The 16366-nt window shown below is 32.5% G+C and overlaps 1 protein-coding gene across 5 annotated transcripts in view; it reads right to left on the bottom strand.

Annotated features, from left to right (window-relative positions):
* Positions 1-16366, bottom strand: part of Ccdc91 (coiled-coil domain containing 91) — a 416145-nt gene that overhangs the window by 333719 nt on the left and 66060 nt on the right. For 3 of the 5 annotated variants that reach the window (XM_048802484.1, XM_048802482.1, XM_048802483.1), the window contains exons 2-3: positions 13015-13058; positions 10691-10769 (exon numbers count right to left, since the gene is read on the bottom strand). In XM_048802484.1, the coding sequence (XP_048658441.1) occupies positions 10691-10769; positions 13015-13044 (109 nt within the window). In that variant the 5' untranslated portion in view covers positions 13045-13058. Of the gene's footprint in view, positions 1-10690; positions 10770-13014; positions 13062-13876; positions 14012-16366 lie in introns of those variants that run through there. The other 2 variants (XM_015493199.2, XM_048802485.1) reach the window with 2 other exon arrangements.

Genomic DNA, 16366 nt, shown 5'->3' with positions numbered 1-16366 from the left:
TTTTTAAATTAATGAGATAAGTAGGAAACTTTTTTTAAATCAGTAAAACCAGAAGGATAAACCCAAGAAAATAGAGGGGGAAAAAAAAAACAAAGAAAAGAAATAAATAAATCAGAAAAAAATATGTAAAATTGAGAGACTAAGAACATTGACAAAATTTAGAATTGGAAAGAAAGATGTCCCGTCTCCCCTTCTGATTCTGCTGCACAACTGTCAGGAAAGCCCTGCTTCCCTAAACAGAATAGGCCTTTGTTCTGCTTACCCACACTTGGGCTTAAAAACCCTTCTGGAATGCAGTTTTCACTTTATTAGCAGTACCCTTATAATTACTTTCCCTGTACTCACCCTTAAAAGTATATCCTAGTTATAATTCAGTAATCATTTGTTTAATTCTTTGTTTAATTTCACTCTCTTACTAGCTTGTAAGCTCCAAGAACCAGGTCTGTCTTGTTTGCTCCCACTGTGCCACCTGTGGTTGGTATACAATAAATATTTATAGGATAGGGGTTGAAAACCCAACCAAGAGAAAATGGAAAGTAAGTAGTCTCAGTTCCTAATTTCAACAAGAATAATAACCAATTATTGATTGGGTTATTTGCTTTTTGAGTGTGTAGCTTTTTGAGTTCTTTGTATAACCTAGAGATTAGTGTTCTACTTATGTGTGAGGGGTAAAAACTTGCTCCAAAGATGTAGGTTCTCTATTCACCTCATAGATTGTTTCTTTGGTTAAGAAGCAATTTTTTAGTTTAAATCCATCCCATTTATTGATTCTTTTCTCCAATGTTTTTGGCACATTTGTCTAATATAAGATAATTATAATTTTGTGGATTAGTCTCTGTGTCCTCTATTCTGTACCATTGGTCTAACAGTCTGTTTTGGTACCAATATCATACTGTTTTTGTTACTATTGCCCTGTCTTATAGTTTAAGGTCTGGTATAGTGATGCCACCTGCTTCACTCTTCCTGCTAAGGATTGCTTTAGCCTATTCTGGGTCTCCTATTTTCCAGATGAATTTCATGATTGCTTTTTCTATATTGGCTGCATCAATGTGCAGTCCCACCAGAAATGTATAAGTGTGCCTTTTTCCCCACATCCTCGCCAACACTTATAGTTATTTGTCTTCATAATAGCTGCCATTATGACTGGAGTGAGATGATATCTTAGAGTAGTTTTGATTTGCATTTATCTAATTGCTAGAGATGATGAATATTTTTTCATATATTTGTTGATTGATTGTACATCCTCTTCTGAGAAGTGTTTGTTCAGGTCCTTGGCCCGTTTATTGACTGGGTTATTTGTTTATCAATAACAAATCCTCTGAAAGGGAAATGAGGAAAACTACCCCATACAATAGCCTCAAAAAAAAAAAAAAATACTTGGGAATCAACGAAAGAGGTGAAAGAAATATACAATAAAAACTACAGAATCCCAAAGAAGAAATCAAAGAAGACCTTAGAAGATGGATAGACAGAATTAATATTATCACAATGACCATACTACCAAAAGCACTATACAGATATAATCCAATTCCTATCAAAATCCTAATGGCATTCCTCATAGAAATAGAAAAAGACACAAAGACTAACCCACAAAATTACAATTATCTTATATTAGACAAATGCGCCAAAAACATGCATTGGAGAAAAGATAGCCTCTTCAACAAATGGTGCTGGGAAAACTGGAAATCCATATGCAACAAAATGAAACTAAACCCCTATCTCTCACCATGCACAAAATTCAACTCAAAGTGATCAAGGACCTAGGAATTCAACCAGAAGAAAAAGTAGGCCCTAATCTTCATCATGTGAGATTAGTCTCTAACTTCCTTAATAAGACTCCTATAGCACAAGAATTAAAACCAAGAATCAATAAATGGGATGGACTCAAACTAAAAAGTTTCTTCTCAGCAAAAGAAACAATCTGTCAGATGAATAGAGAGCCTACATCTTGGGAGAAAATTTTTACCCCTCACACATCAGATAGAGCACTAATCTCTAGGGTATATAAAGAATTCAAAAAGCTAAACACCAAAAAACAAATAACCCAATCATCTCTAACAACTAGAGAAATGCAATTCAAAACTACTCTAAAATACCATCTCACTCCAGTCAGAGTGGCAGCTCCTATGAAGACAAACAATAATAAGTGTTGGTGAGGATGTGGGGGAAAAGGCACACTCATACACTGCTGGTGGGACTGCAAATTGGTGCAGCCAATATGAAAAGCAGTATGGAGATTCCTTGGAAAAGTGGGAATGGTACCACCATTTGATCCAGCTATCCTTCTCCTCAGTCTATACCCAAAGTACTTAAAAACAGAAATATTAAAGGGACACAGCCACATCAATGTTTATAGCAGCACAATTCACAATAGCCAAACTGTGGAACCAACCTAGATGCCCTTCAGTAGATGAATGGATAAAAAAAAAAAAAGTGGCATATATGGAATGGAATTTTAAACTCTGGATAGAGCAGAGGAGTGGAAGGGGAAAGGAGGGGGCAGGGAGTTAGCAATGATGGTGGAATGTGATGGACATCATTATCCAAAGTACATGTATGAAGACATGAATTGGTGTGAACATACTTTATATACAAACAGAGATATGAAAAACCGTGTTCTATATATGTAATAAGAATTGTGATGTATTCCGCTGTCATGTATTTTAAAAATAAAAGCAATTTAAAAAAACCAATAACAAGGGCTGGGGTGCTGGCTCAGCAGTAGAGAGCTCACCTAGCATGTGCAAGGCCCTGGATTCGATCCTCAGCACCACATAAAAATAAATGAATAAAATAAAGGCATTGTGTCCAACTACAACTAAAAAATAAATTTAATATTGATATAAGACTGCTAAGCAATGATTTCTACTATTACTGAGCTACAAAGATTTTTTTTTGCTAATTTAGAATTACAATGATAGAGTACTATCTCCATATAAAAAAAAATCACTGCTAAAGTTTAATTTTTTCAGTAATAACAGAAAATATCTACAACATTATTTTTAAGCTATTCATTTGTATATAAATATATTCTAAAATGTTCTAAAAAGCACACCAGTCTTTGTAAAAAGCAAACTCCGAATCAGAACAGATACAGATGGTACCATAAAATACTATAAGGGAAAAAATATATATAAACAGTAATTCATCATTAAAATATATAGAAGAGGACCAAGTTTGTCTTAAGTATTACAGTTATTCATATTAATGTTTGTATTCTATGTGTATAGCTATGTTTTTAGAACAAATGTAATTTATTACATTAGTTCTATTGTCAGTGCACCACACAGTTAAAACTAGGCACCATGAAACCCAGTAAGTTGAAGCTACTCATATTATAGACAACTGTTACCAGAAAAAATAAATAAATAACAAACACAGAACTTGAAATCTTAAAGAACACTTACATATCATTTAGTCTTTCAATCAACAGATTAATTATCAACATTTCAGAGAAGTTACAGTTAGCTCGACAACGTAGCCAGAACTTTTCAGTGTGACTCTAAACCACACTATAAACCTCATCTCCAATGTCATAACAAATATTATTTGTATAATCCTCAATTATGTACATTAATGAACACGGACTGCCATAAATTACTGAAAACCCACATGAAGACTAATACTTATATGTTTAGTAATAACTCAGAACTTTATGGAAGCTATTGTCTTAGGTGTCATTAAAATAAACTAACTCCAGAATAAAAGAATGTAAGTCAATAACCTGGAAGGTAACTAGAAACACAGAAAGTAGTAAAAAGAAGCTATATGGCAGTCTTCTCTTCGAATAATCTGTGTAAAGATGCTATTAAATTATACTTCAATGGAATCAAGTTTATATAATCCAGACAAAGTGTCTAACACAGATATAAAATAAAAAATATGGAAAGTTTTTAAACATTATCCATATTGCCTATTACATAGTAGTTATGTGAATATGTAATGAGTCACCTTGAAATTTTACCTCAAATATAGGCCAGACCAATGCATTTGGTTAATGTTTATTGTTACCACTGCAAGTCACAGATAAATATGAAGAAAAATATTCAAACAATTATTCCTCAAACAAAAGTTTGTAGACTCAGGTTCTGAGCTCTCATAGATGTGTAACACAGATTCTACTGGAAAAACAGGGTTAGCAACGAGAGTAATGGGATATTAATAAAATGACCGATTTGTTGTCCTAGGTTTTCCTGGCCAGGAGAATGGAGAATGGAAAAACTGAACCATGAAATCAAAAAGGCATCTGTCTTCCAGGTTTCTCTCTGCCAATGTCTTAAGAAAAATGTTTGAACTTTCCTGTTGGCTTTGTATGCAAATAGCTCCAGATGCAAAGTGAACCACATCTAAGTTATTTGGTTCAACATCTGCTGGTCCAATTCCCATTATTCCTTCTAACGGGTCGGCTTGTGACAGTTTAGTTTGCCCTCTTTATAAGCTGTTTTGAACGAGCTAATTTGGATTAAAGTATCTATCTGGACCACTTGTTTTTCCCTTTGATGGTCAATGCATTCTAATGTGGTCTGTGTAGTTCTACAAGAACTGAGAAACATATTGGAAAGGACAGTATTCAAGGTTTTGCCTCCCACCTCGCCTTCTAGATAATTTATATTTATACAGTTAAAAGTAAAAAGCGAAGAGTCATTTGCCTGTAAAACAGCACCACCCACTTTGTACAAAATGGCAACATAACAATGCATTCTGACCTAATATTCTTTTCACGCAACTGCTATCAAAGTTTTGAAGCTAAAATTACTGATGAAAGTGTTTGCCAATATTAACAATAGATTTCATGAAACACCCTGTCCTTCAAGGTGACAGTTTTCATATAACATCACTAAAATGGAATAAAATTCACAGCACGTGGCATTTAGTGTCTGTTACACAGTATAATTGCAAATATATAATAAATGAGAGAATGGAGGATGAATGAAAAAACAAACCAAAGAATTAATTTAAATAAATTCCATGAATTCTGAAACTTTGGGTCTACTGCAATCAAAAAATATGATCAAAACCACAGATGCCAAACTAAGATACAATTCTTAGAACTTGCAAGGTCAACTAAAGACATGGTCCTTCTTTCAAAGAGTATATGTAAAGAACTTGCATTAAAGGTGAAAGTGGACAAAGAAAGAAATCAGAATGTAAGTATAGGTATACTCTATATTGTGTGTATGCATGTGTGTGTGTGTGTGTGTGTATGTGTGTGTGTACACATATATAGTAGCCATTAATTTTGAAGTCTCTGCTCATAGTTTCCTAAAAAGAACATTACCAGTCCATTTATGAAAGAAACATCTTTGATTTAGAATAATTATAAATAACAATGTATTTCCTAGTCAAAAACTGAAAAGTCCTTTTCTAAAAAGTACAGTCCTATAAATAGCCAAATCAAAAACTTTCTTCTATTATGCACAAAATCTAAAATTTTTTCCTTTAGAAAAATTAATAAGAAAAAAAGGAGGTAAGAGAATTGGATAGTGCTATTATTGCATATAGAACTATAATATATTAAACTAAAATTTGATCTAACTTCTACTGGTACCTATTGGTACACAGCAGAACTAGAACAGAGATGAGAACAGACTTATAAAATAGCTGTGCTTTCATTCACAGAATCTATAGCTACTCTTATTAATCATTATTTCTAGGCATATGTCTGAACTGAGGATGACCAGAAGTAAACTAAGTCCCAAAGGAAATAATTTCTTAGCTATCTTTGAATAAATACCAAAGATTTTCAAGATTAATGTATTTTTAAAGGAAAGTTTAGGTTTGTACCCTTCTAACTTATCATCGAAAGACTATTTAATTCACCCCACAGAATTAAAAATAATCAAGAAAAGATAACTGAAAGTAAATCTGTTCTACTAATCACCAAGAAATAGTGGGCACTGATTTTTAACAAGGCATAGTGCTATATTAGGCACTTGGGGGCTGGAAAAGTTTAAAACCTGATCTCTGTCCTCCAAAGCTCAGACTAAAAAGGAAACAGAGAGATGAGTCATACTGATAAAATGATACTAAAATTACAAAATAAACACCCATATTCATAGCAACCTTATTTGAAATAGTCAAAGGTGGAATCAACCCAAATATCCATGAACAGATGAATGTATTAAGAAAGGAAATCAAAATACATAATGGAATATTACACAGGATTAAAAAGGGAGTAAATTTTGACACATGCTACAACATAAATGAATCTTTAAGATGTTATTCAAAGTAAAATAAGATAGTCACAAAAAGACAAATACTGGCCAAATGTGGTGCTCATGCCTGTAATGCCAGCTACTCAAGAGGCTGAGGTAGAAGGATAAAAAATTTGAGACCAGTCTGAGCTACTTACCAAGACCCTGCCTCAAAATAATTTTTCTCAAAAGGCCTGGAGATGTAGTTTAGTAGTATAGCACCTGACAAACATATGCAAGTTCTTGAGATCAATGCCCAGCCCAAAACAAAAGACACATACTGTATGATTCTACTTAAAGAGGTATCTATAACAAATTCATAGAAACTGAAAGTACAAAAAAATAATAAAATCAATCAAAAAAAAAGAAAAAGAAACTGAAAGTACAAAAGTGATTGTCAGGGACTGAGGAGAGAGGGAAAACAGGGAGTTAAGTTTAATAGGTATAGAGTTTCAATTTTACAAGGTACAATACTGACCTATATACTTTAAAATTATTAAGATGGTAAATTCTGTTGCATGTGTTTTACCACAACTTTTAAAACTATGAATTAGCAAGAACTAAGAACAAAACAAGTACTGCAGGAATAAAATGATAACAGTTCCTCATAGGAAGAAGTTAATGAGATACAGAACTAATTCAGAATAAATTTAGTGTAAAGCTTTTCTTGAAAAATATGACTCAGGTAAGCATATGGGAGATGAGGAAAGGTATTACAATTAGGAGCAATGGCAAAGGCACAGAAACACTACATAGATCACAGTTTAGCTCACAGGCTTCTAAGAGAATAATCACAGAAAGCAATCTAGAAGGTAAGACTATGGAAAAGGAGGAAAATGTGTGAATAAAGGCAATTCTTCTTGGATAGCTTTCACTGAAATAAAGTAATAATATCCATGTTTATAGAGAGTAAGAGCAAAAGGTAAAGAAGAGATTGCTAATTTCATATTCATCACTTACCTTCTCCAATTCCTGATAATGGATGTGTAAAGACACGTATTACAAGTTAGATGCTCTAACATGATATATATAAGCCCACAGATAAGAATTTGAATTTCATTTATGCTATCTGGCAATTAATTAATTAATTAATTTCATCTTCAGAATTACATATAAGCTAGAATTTTAAAAGGCTCCATTATGTTAATGATGCTAATGTACAGAAAAATGCAGATCTCGAGGTACCTGGACCCACTGACAGATTGGCAGGTTATAAACAGACACTTGGAGAGATCCATTAATTATTCCTGTTGCTATTACAAAAATCATGCTCCATCTAACCATGAGTCCTGAAAAAGTATAAACACAAGATCTACTAGTCCATTATACTCTAACAAAATTCCTTAACCTAACACCAAGAGTGAAGATTTTCATTTCCCCCCTGAATACTTCAAAACTTAAAACAATATTACTGAGTTATTATCTTAGATTTTAAGCTACAGTAAAACTTGATTAATATTCATCTATTTCAAGAAATATTTTTCATATATATCATAGACAGCTGAGGCTATACCTCAGGTAGAAAAAAAAACAAGGAGAAAATTTGTCTTAGGCTGAAAAGAATCCCAGATCTCTTAAAGGTTCTATCTTCACTGGTGTTAGTGTAGAAATGATTAAATTGTTATGCCAATTAGCCTATTCATATCACTCTCATCTAAACATTTTCTAGCTACCTAAATCAGAGGCTGACTTCCCCAGGAGCCAGAAGAAAACAAACTACCTATGGAAGAGAAAAAAGATTGCTTTGGCTAGAAGAACATGTACCAGGTTTTTAACTTCAACCCTTAGCCAGGTTTGTTTTTTCTCCTTTCTGAAAAAAAAAAAAAAAAAAATCCCAAAAGTGTACTTTCTATAGCCCTGGGAGATTTTGTTTTGTTTTGTTTTTAAGGAAGTGAAGAACAGACTCTGTGTGTGTATGTGTGTGTGTGTGTGCGCGCACACACAGAAAAGAAGTTGTTCTTTAATTCTAACTGGTTTTGGCTTTGAAGACTTTGAAGACTTGAAAAATCATATAGTGAACACATATATCATATAGTGTTGATTTGAACACAAAAATCATATAGTGTTCATTTCTGAGAAACAGAAATTAGATAATTTTCCCATAATATATAATTCTTTAGTATACTGCCATAAGTTATTATAGAAAAACATATTCTGTTCCTGCTTTTATAGAAAGTTAAAAATTGGTTTCAACTTCCAATCTACTGAATCTATTTCCTCAAAAACCATGGTTAGCCACCTATGGGTTTTCCATGAACCTACAATCTCACCAATCATCCTCTCTACAGCCTTTGACACTAGTTGATAATAGCTTTTTCAAAATTTTCTAATTTCTATGCTGTAGTACTTGACTACCCTCCCCTTACCTAAAAGAACTCTATTCTCTATGGACACCTATATTAATCCATTCAGCCCTACTCTTTCTATACACTGTTTCTTCCTGTGATCCCCTGCAACTTTTTGTGACTTTTTTTTTTTTAATCTAATACTGAGGACCCAACCCAGGGCCTACAAATGCTTTACCACTGAGTTACATCTCTAGATTAATCTACAACTCCCAAGCTCAGAACTCTAACCCTGACCTTTCTACTCAGTTCTACAGACCTTAAATACACAAGTTTAAGAGAATTCATTATGTCCCCACTCTCTCTAAAACCAACCCCGAAATTCTCTATTTCTATTTCTAGTCATACTAACAACATTTCTTCATAGTCAAGGCTTGAAACCTCAAAAATCAATCTGACTCCTCTTTCACAATCACATCTAGTCAGAAAGTCCTGGTGCCTTTTTTTAAAAAATGGAGTTACTGAAAAGAACTGAAACAGAATTAGAAAGACTAAATTTCATCTCTAAACGTACCTATACTATCACTTTTTCATATACACAACAGGAAAAGGGTAGTTGTTCTGTACATAAAAATTCTAAGCCATTACACAAATATCATTTATTGTCCTTATGCTTCCTATTGATTTCCACTGCCATCTTAATCTATTCATTGATAACATTACTAAATTCATTCATTTTTTTCCAATTATTCATTCTACAAATACTTATCAAGGGACAACTATAAATTAGACACTATGCTTGGCAGTTAAGATACAATAATAGTACAAATAGACATGATGGCTAAACTCACAAAACTTAAAATCTAACTGGAAGTTGGATAATAAGTTGCTTGTAGACATGAGAGGGTTTAGTGGGAAGTTTCACAGAAAAAGAAACATTAAAGCAAGAAATAACATAATTAATAAGTAAGATAGTAAAGAATGGGGAAAAGTAGCATGGGAAGTAAGGGAGACAATTCTGGGCAGAGCACACAAAACATGAAGCAAGAATGAGCATTCTAACTAGGCCATCCCTTTTTGTTCCTCTGTTGCATTTTTGTTCCATTTGTCTTCCTCCCTTCAAAATCCTCCCCTACTGAGGCTAGGGTTATGGCTCAGTGGTAGAACGCTTGCCTCGCATGCAGGGGACACTGGGTTCAATCACATACTACTATCCCATATCTGTCTTTTGAAATCACATGCATCTTTCAAAGTTCAGATTAACAATATATACTGACTCAGCCACACCAGGCATGAAATAAGCATTTACTAAATGAATGGGTAACAAAATCATCATTCCTTTCAAATGACAAATGTGCTTCCCAAAATAAGTATGCATGTGCTTGCCCTTGCCCTTGAAATATGGATTAGACGATGCTCTACACAACACTCTATCCTCATGGGGTCTAATGCAAACTAAGCACTCAATAAACACTTGTAGGATGCATACCTCCAATAATCTAGGATCAGGCAAAACTGTCAAAGAAAAAGACTTTCGTCTTTAAGCCCTAACTTTATAATGATTTGACAAAAAAAAGCCTAGAAAAGTCAAATTCTTATATAGACATGAATTATACTACTACTGAACATTAGATTTCTTAGAAATATCTCTCAATAATATAATTTTTTGTACTTAATTTCTTTAATGACTTGTGCGTGCATCTGTGTGTGTTTGTGTGTGTGTGTGTGTGTGTGTGTGTGTGTTGGGGGTTTAAATCCCAAGACCTTGTACATACTAAGCACAAACTCTACCATTGAGCTACACCTCCAGCCTTGATGATTTATTTTTAATATTCAATATTTCTAAATGATTTTACTATGAGCAATTTAAATACTAGCAAAAATAATGTTATTTTTAGGATATTAAATGGCAGTCTTTAACAAATGATCAAGACTAAAAAATTATTTGACACCTCACCTTTCTAAAACTAAGATAAATTAGAAAAATATAAATTATACTTTAATTTCAATTAATGTTCCCAAGATCATTTTTAGGATCAAGCCATTATCATGGAATTTGTAATGTAATTCATAATTTTCTCTTTAAAATGAAAACTAGATTAAAGAGTCAATCTTCTGATCAGAGAAGGACAAGTGAAAAAGTAGAAAAAGATTTTGAAAAAGGCAAAAATGTTAAATGGGGAAAAACTTCTAATTACTATCTATCAGTACCTGTAGGGAAGGCAGCCCAAGGAATAGCAGGAGATGTTGTTTGGGTTTCACCATTTCCACCATCAAAAGTCTCTGCAGCCTAGGAAAAACAAACAAATAAACAAAAAGGCAAGATTATTTTAGAAGATCTAAAAAGTAGAAATTCTATTTAAGTGATCAAATATCCCAGTTTTACATGCTTATCTTCTGTAATACACTAAAAACATTTATTAATTTTTTTATTTGTTTTAATTAGTTATACATGAGAATAGAACATCAAATACTTCCAAATTCTAAAGACCCAGTTGCTCTTCAGGGTTTATTGCTGCCTTCCCTACCATATATTACCACCCACAGCGCCCATATCCTATTATCTTCAAGTAAATATCTTTCTTCCTTATTCAAATAAATCTCATCTCAATGAAATTTTTATTTCATATATCCTTAATCATGTTTTCATTTGTAAACTTTTTTAAACTTTTTTCTAACTTAACTCACCACAATATTTACCCATCCATATAAGAAATATAATAATATAGAGCCCAAATCTTTTAAATTAATTCACATTAGACTTAGGGATTTAGAAATATAAAAATGTAGAACCCAAATCTTTTAAATTAATTCACATTAGATTTAGGTATAAAAAAAAAAATAGGAAAGGAATTCTCTAGCTGGACTTACTAGCATTAAGATTAGAAAATTCCTAAAACTGACATTTTGATGATCAAGTGCTCCAATTTTGGGACAGTCAATTACTGAATTTTGAGTTTCTGGATAAGAATACAGAGTTTTCTGTCTCTTAGGTGACCAGGTCACAGCAAAATTATTACTAAAAATTAGAGCCATAATTTCAATTTGAATTCTGCATTGAGTTGTCAGCCAAGGAGAAGTCAAATGAAACAATCTGCCACAGGCACTAAGTGACACAGGATATAGTACTACTTGCTACAAGCTGAAAAAAAAATAAACATATTTTATATGACCAAGGATAGTAGCCTGACATGCTTCTACAGCTGGGGTGAAAAGAAACCTAATAGCAACAATTATTACAATGTTCGTTGACACTGCACCTATGAAATAGTGAAAGGAATACATGGATTGAACATAATATTGAGGTGTAACTGTTACTCAAAGAGCACTACCCATTCAGTTTTATATATTTTATATATTAAGGATGGCTTAAACAAAGGGAATTATACTTGACTGTATCCTCCAAATAGCCAACAATTTCCAAACAATTAACAATTGTTTAACAATTAACCAGATGATAATATGGAAATATTATATTTCAATAATATAAATAAGATTTGATCACCTCAGAAAAACTAAAATACTAAATAAAATGCAGAAAACACTCAAATGTGCTAAGCAAAAACCAGTGTTAGATGAAATACAAAAAGTAGGTTTGTCTATACACTAAATAGCTCCATATTGATAGATATTGAATATAAACAAAACAGAAAGTTATCTTAACTTCAAAAAAAAACACCATTCTTTCATAAAATTAAGAACATTATATGTATACTTAAAACCTTATTTATCCTATTAATGACATTAATTACATTCCTTAATTTTATGATTCACTTTTTATCAAATCCAAGTGAGGTGAAAATTGTACTTTAAAAAAAAAAAGAAAAAAAAAATCGCAGAGCTCACTTGATGGTAGTTCCAGGACTTGAGCTCAGGCATCCTGACTCTTAATCCAGAGATTTTCCTGCAAGACTATACTGGCTCCATAAAAATAACTGGGTTATAAAATATTTCAATAAAATGAACACACATTGAAAAGGATTACGGAAAAGACACTGCTTCTTCAGTTAACAATTTCCACTTACAAAGTATCCAACCAAATAATTATTAGAGAGAATAATCTAATAACACAAACATGCTAATTAGTTTTATAAACCACCAAAAGGCTATGTACTTCATATACTAAATCAACTCGTTACAGGTGTAAACATGCAAATGTGACAAGATCTCTAAGACTCATTCCTCATCTCACAAGTATTTCCTAATAGATATGTATCCCAGCAAAATCATCTGCTGACAATTTTTAAAACCTCTTCTTTAGTGCTTCTACTGGTAGCACTTAATTACCTAAATTTAAATCATTCCTATGGGCAAAACCAAACCTTCAATAATAATCAATCAGTTTTGACTTTCAGAGGGATGATACTTTTTAATTTTTCTTGAATTCTCTTTTTTTTAATTCCAGGATTATAGTCAAGGTGATTAAGAAAATATCATGAATGCCAACAAAAAATAATATATTTTCAAAATAGATTACTGCATTATATATAACCTTACAAAAGTTAAAACCCCCAAACATAAATAATAATACATACCTCAAAACCACCAAAATCGTCATCATCCATTCTTCAAGTGTCACCTGAAAAATATCAAAAGACACTAAAATAAGACCACACACACAGCCATTTATGTCAAAACACTTCCCCAACTTAAATGTACATACATTTTGATTTTTCCCCCAACTTAAATGTATACACATTTTGATTCTTACAGGAAAACTACTTCTTACGTGTTAAAAAAAAAAAAAAAAGTTTAAACTATCAATGTATGCATTTTTTAACACCAAAAAAAAATGGTAATTGACTTTGACTTTCTGGAAAAATTAGCAATTTCTGTAATTTTTTCAGTAACCATGTATTTTGCCATTTTATGTTCAGACGCCAGGAGTGGAAAAATATTCTTTTACATTTTAATTTTCTTTTCCCAAATTGGCGCTAGGGCTCAATTCAATAATGCTTCCTGCTTTTTGCATCTATTCCTCAGTTGTCTGGCAACATCAGCACAAACGCTAGCTAAGAACAGGACTGTGGTGAATTGTTGGAAATCTGTCCTTCACCACAAAGGTTCTTCCCTCGGTTTCATGGCCGGGCTGATTTAGATTTTCAAAATTGATCAGCATTTTTGAGCTGTGGCCACAATTTTTGGAGCATTTTGATATGTGTATTTTTAGCCGAAACTGCTTTGCACTTTTGGAAAAATGTGGAGCAAGTTACTAGGCTGATCAAGATAAATCAAGTCATGTATTCATGGGAGACTAGGGATGAGAAAAACACAAGCAAATATCCAGATTTCCTCTCTTCTTTAACCTTAAAGTATGTAAGAGACAAGCAATAGGATAACATATACTTTATTCTGTTCTAAACACATAAAAATAGAAGGATGAACTCATACTAGTACCTGTACTTAAACAAAATAGCAGGGGCTGGGGATGTGGCTCAAACGGTAGCGCGCTCGCCTGGCATGCGTGCGGCCCGGGTTCAATCCTCAGCACCACATACAAACAAAGATGTTGTGTCCGCCGAAAACTAAAAAATAATATTAAAAAAATTCTCTCTCTCTCTCTTAAGAAAAAAACACACAAAATAGCAGCTTTACCTAACAAACCATGAAAGAACTAAAAAACCTGAAAAGGTAAAAATAAGTATTAGATGGTCCGCATTAATATGGAAAAAAATTTCTTACATAGTTTTTCAAGATATGATTTGGAACTTAAAATTGTGAGTCAGTAGCTGCAAGTGACACTTTGGTCAGTAATACCTGGTTTTCTTTTCTTTCAAAAGTGAATATATTCAAATACTAACTATAGTTTCCTTGACATAGTAATACAAGATAGACTTGATTACAGGAAAATAATTCTCTCCCACTTCTCATAAAACAGCTATGGAAATTAAGCCATATGTCAAGTAATAATCCTAAAGGCATTTTCTAAGATTCCTGGCTTTTAGCAGTCATCTGTAGACATGCTCTGCTTGCTCACTGAAATTAGTATTAGTGCCTTTGAAAGGAGAACTTAGAAAATTGTTAAAATAAAAGTTAAAAATGTTAATCTTCATGGCTATTTTAATAGGCAAAGCAAATTTGTTTGCATAAAAACTCAGTAGGTACACAGATTTAAAAGAAAAATGGCATTAAAATGGCATTGGTATGTGATTTTTGAAAACACCTAAGAGCATTACTCTTAGAACCAGAATATGATAGCATATTGTCACCATTACCACAATTTAACAATTGGATGAAAAATTCTAAAAGATGTATTTCTCCAAAAATTAAAGCTAAGCAAGGCATCCACATACAGCACTTACAAAATATAAACCAGACTTACAGAAATTTTTGATGGTGGTTAGTTTGAAATGGAATTTATATTAATTTTGTGTTGCAAGTGAACAGAATCTGTATGATTACTTTTTTCATGAAGAAATTATGAAAGAAGAATTATATGGATACTGAGAATTGACTTAGTCAGACTATAAACACCAAGCTTGTCTTAGCCACATGTATCCCACAAATCTCAAGAGACAATTAAAAGATATTTTTAGCATCTAAAAATGCCATACTCGAATAATATGGTTTCAAAAGAATGGTATTTTTAGAGTAATTCTCTTAGGCGTTTTCATAAATCACATACCAATAAATTATTTGTAAGTGCCAGAAAATTTGAAAACAAAAACAAATACCCATACAAAACAATCATTTCAGTTTGTTTGGTTATGATAATGAATCAACTACCATCCTAAGTCTGATTTAGTTCACAAAAGAACATACTAGTAACTCCTGACATTTTTCCATATCCCAGCAACTTCTATATACTAAAGGCAAATGACAGATTTCCTCTTCATTTTTTTCAAAGCAATATTGATATATTTCATTTTAAAAAATGTGTCCCTGTTTCTTAGAATATAGTACTAGAGAAGTAAAAATTATTTTAAAGCAATAATCTTTCTCTAATGTAAACATCAAATCCTGCAAGTTTGTTTCTTCTTGAACATTCTGAAGAGTAAGAGGAAAGAAAATTAATGGCATTCATTTGTAATAATCAATTTTACAAAATACAAAAATTTAAAATTAGTTTTTAAAAGGAAATATTACAAGTGTGGCCTTGTTATAGATTTAGCCACTCCAGTACATTTCAAATATTATTTTATCTAAAATGCATTCCTACAAAACATTTTCCCGTATTTCTGCAACTTAAAATGCTAGCCTCTAAAATACAAATATTCTAAGAATGTACCAACACCAAAGACGACTTTCATCTAAGTTACAGAATCATAAGCCTGACCAAACAACTAAGAGATCATGTAATTCATTCTTTTGTGTCATGGCAAGAAAAGACATGGAAACTTTGTTGTCAGCATGAGAATTTACATTCAAAATTTTCAGAATATCTAGGTTTAACAATTGTCAAAAAGTAAAAAATCATTCACAAGATAATTCAAGAAAATTTTCTAAAATTAAAGGCTATTATATACAGATTTAATAGGTCTATCAAGTACCCAAGAAAACAGAAGAAACCCACACCAAGACACAATAGAGACAAAGATCAGATTCAAGAAGCTTCCCAAGATATAAAATAGGGTTTATAGAGAGAATGAATGAAATAATGGCATCAGACTTCACAACAGCATCAATGAAAAACAATGGAGCAATGCTTTTAAAATTCAAAGGGAAAATGATTTATAACATAGAATTCGATAATTAGCCAAACCAACAAATAACTGAAGAACAAATAAAGTCATATCCCCACCTATAGTCTTGAAACAATTTTTTATTTCCCACTTTCTTAAAAAAGCTATGGCATTAAAACCCAAGGAAGACTCCTGCAAGGTAGGCGGGCCTGCGACCCACCAGCAGAAGAGGAGCAGCGGCCTGCTGAGAGGCAGAGCCGCCCCC

The sequence above is a fragment of the Marmota marmota genome, unplaced genomic scaffold, assembly GCF_001458135.2.
Source record: "Marmota marmota marmota unplaced genomic scaffold, marMar, whole genome shotgun sequence".
In the NCBI taxonomy this organism is placed as follows: Eukaryota; Metazoa; Chordata; class Mammalia; order Rodentia; family Sciuridae; genus Marmota; species Marmota marmota.
The sequence above is the reverse complement of the archived record's forward strand: the minus strand, read 5'-3'. Positions and strand labels throughout refer to the sequence as shown.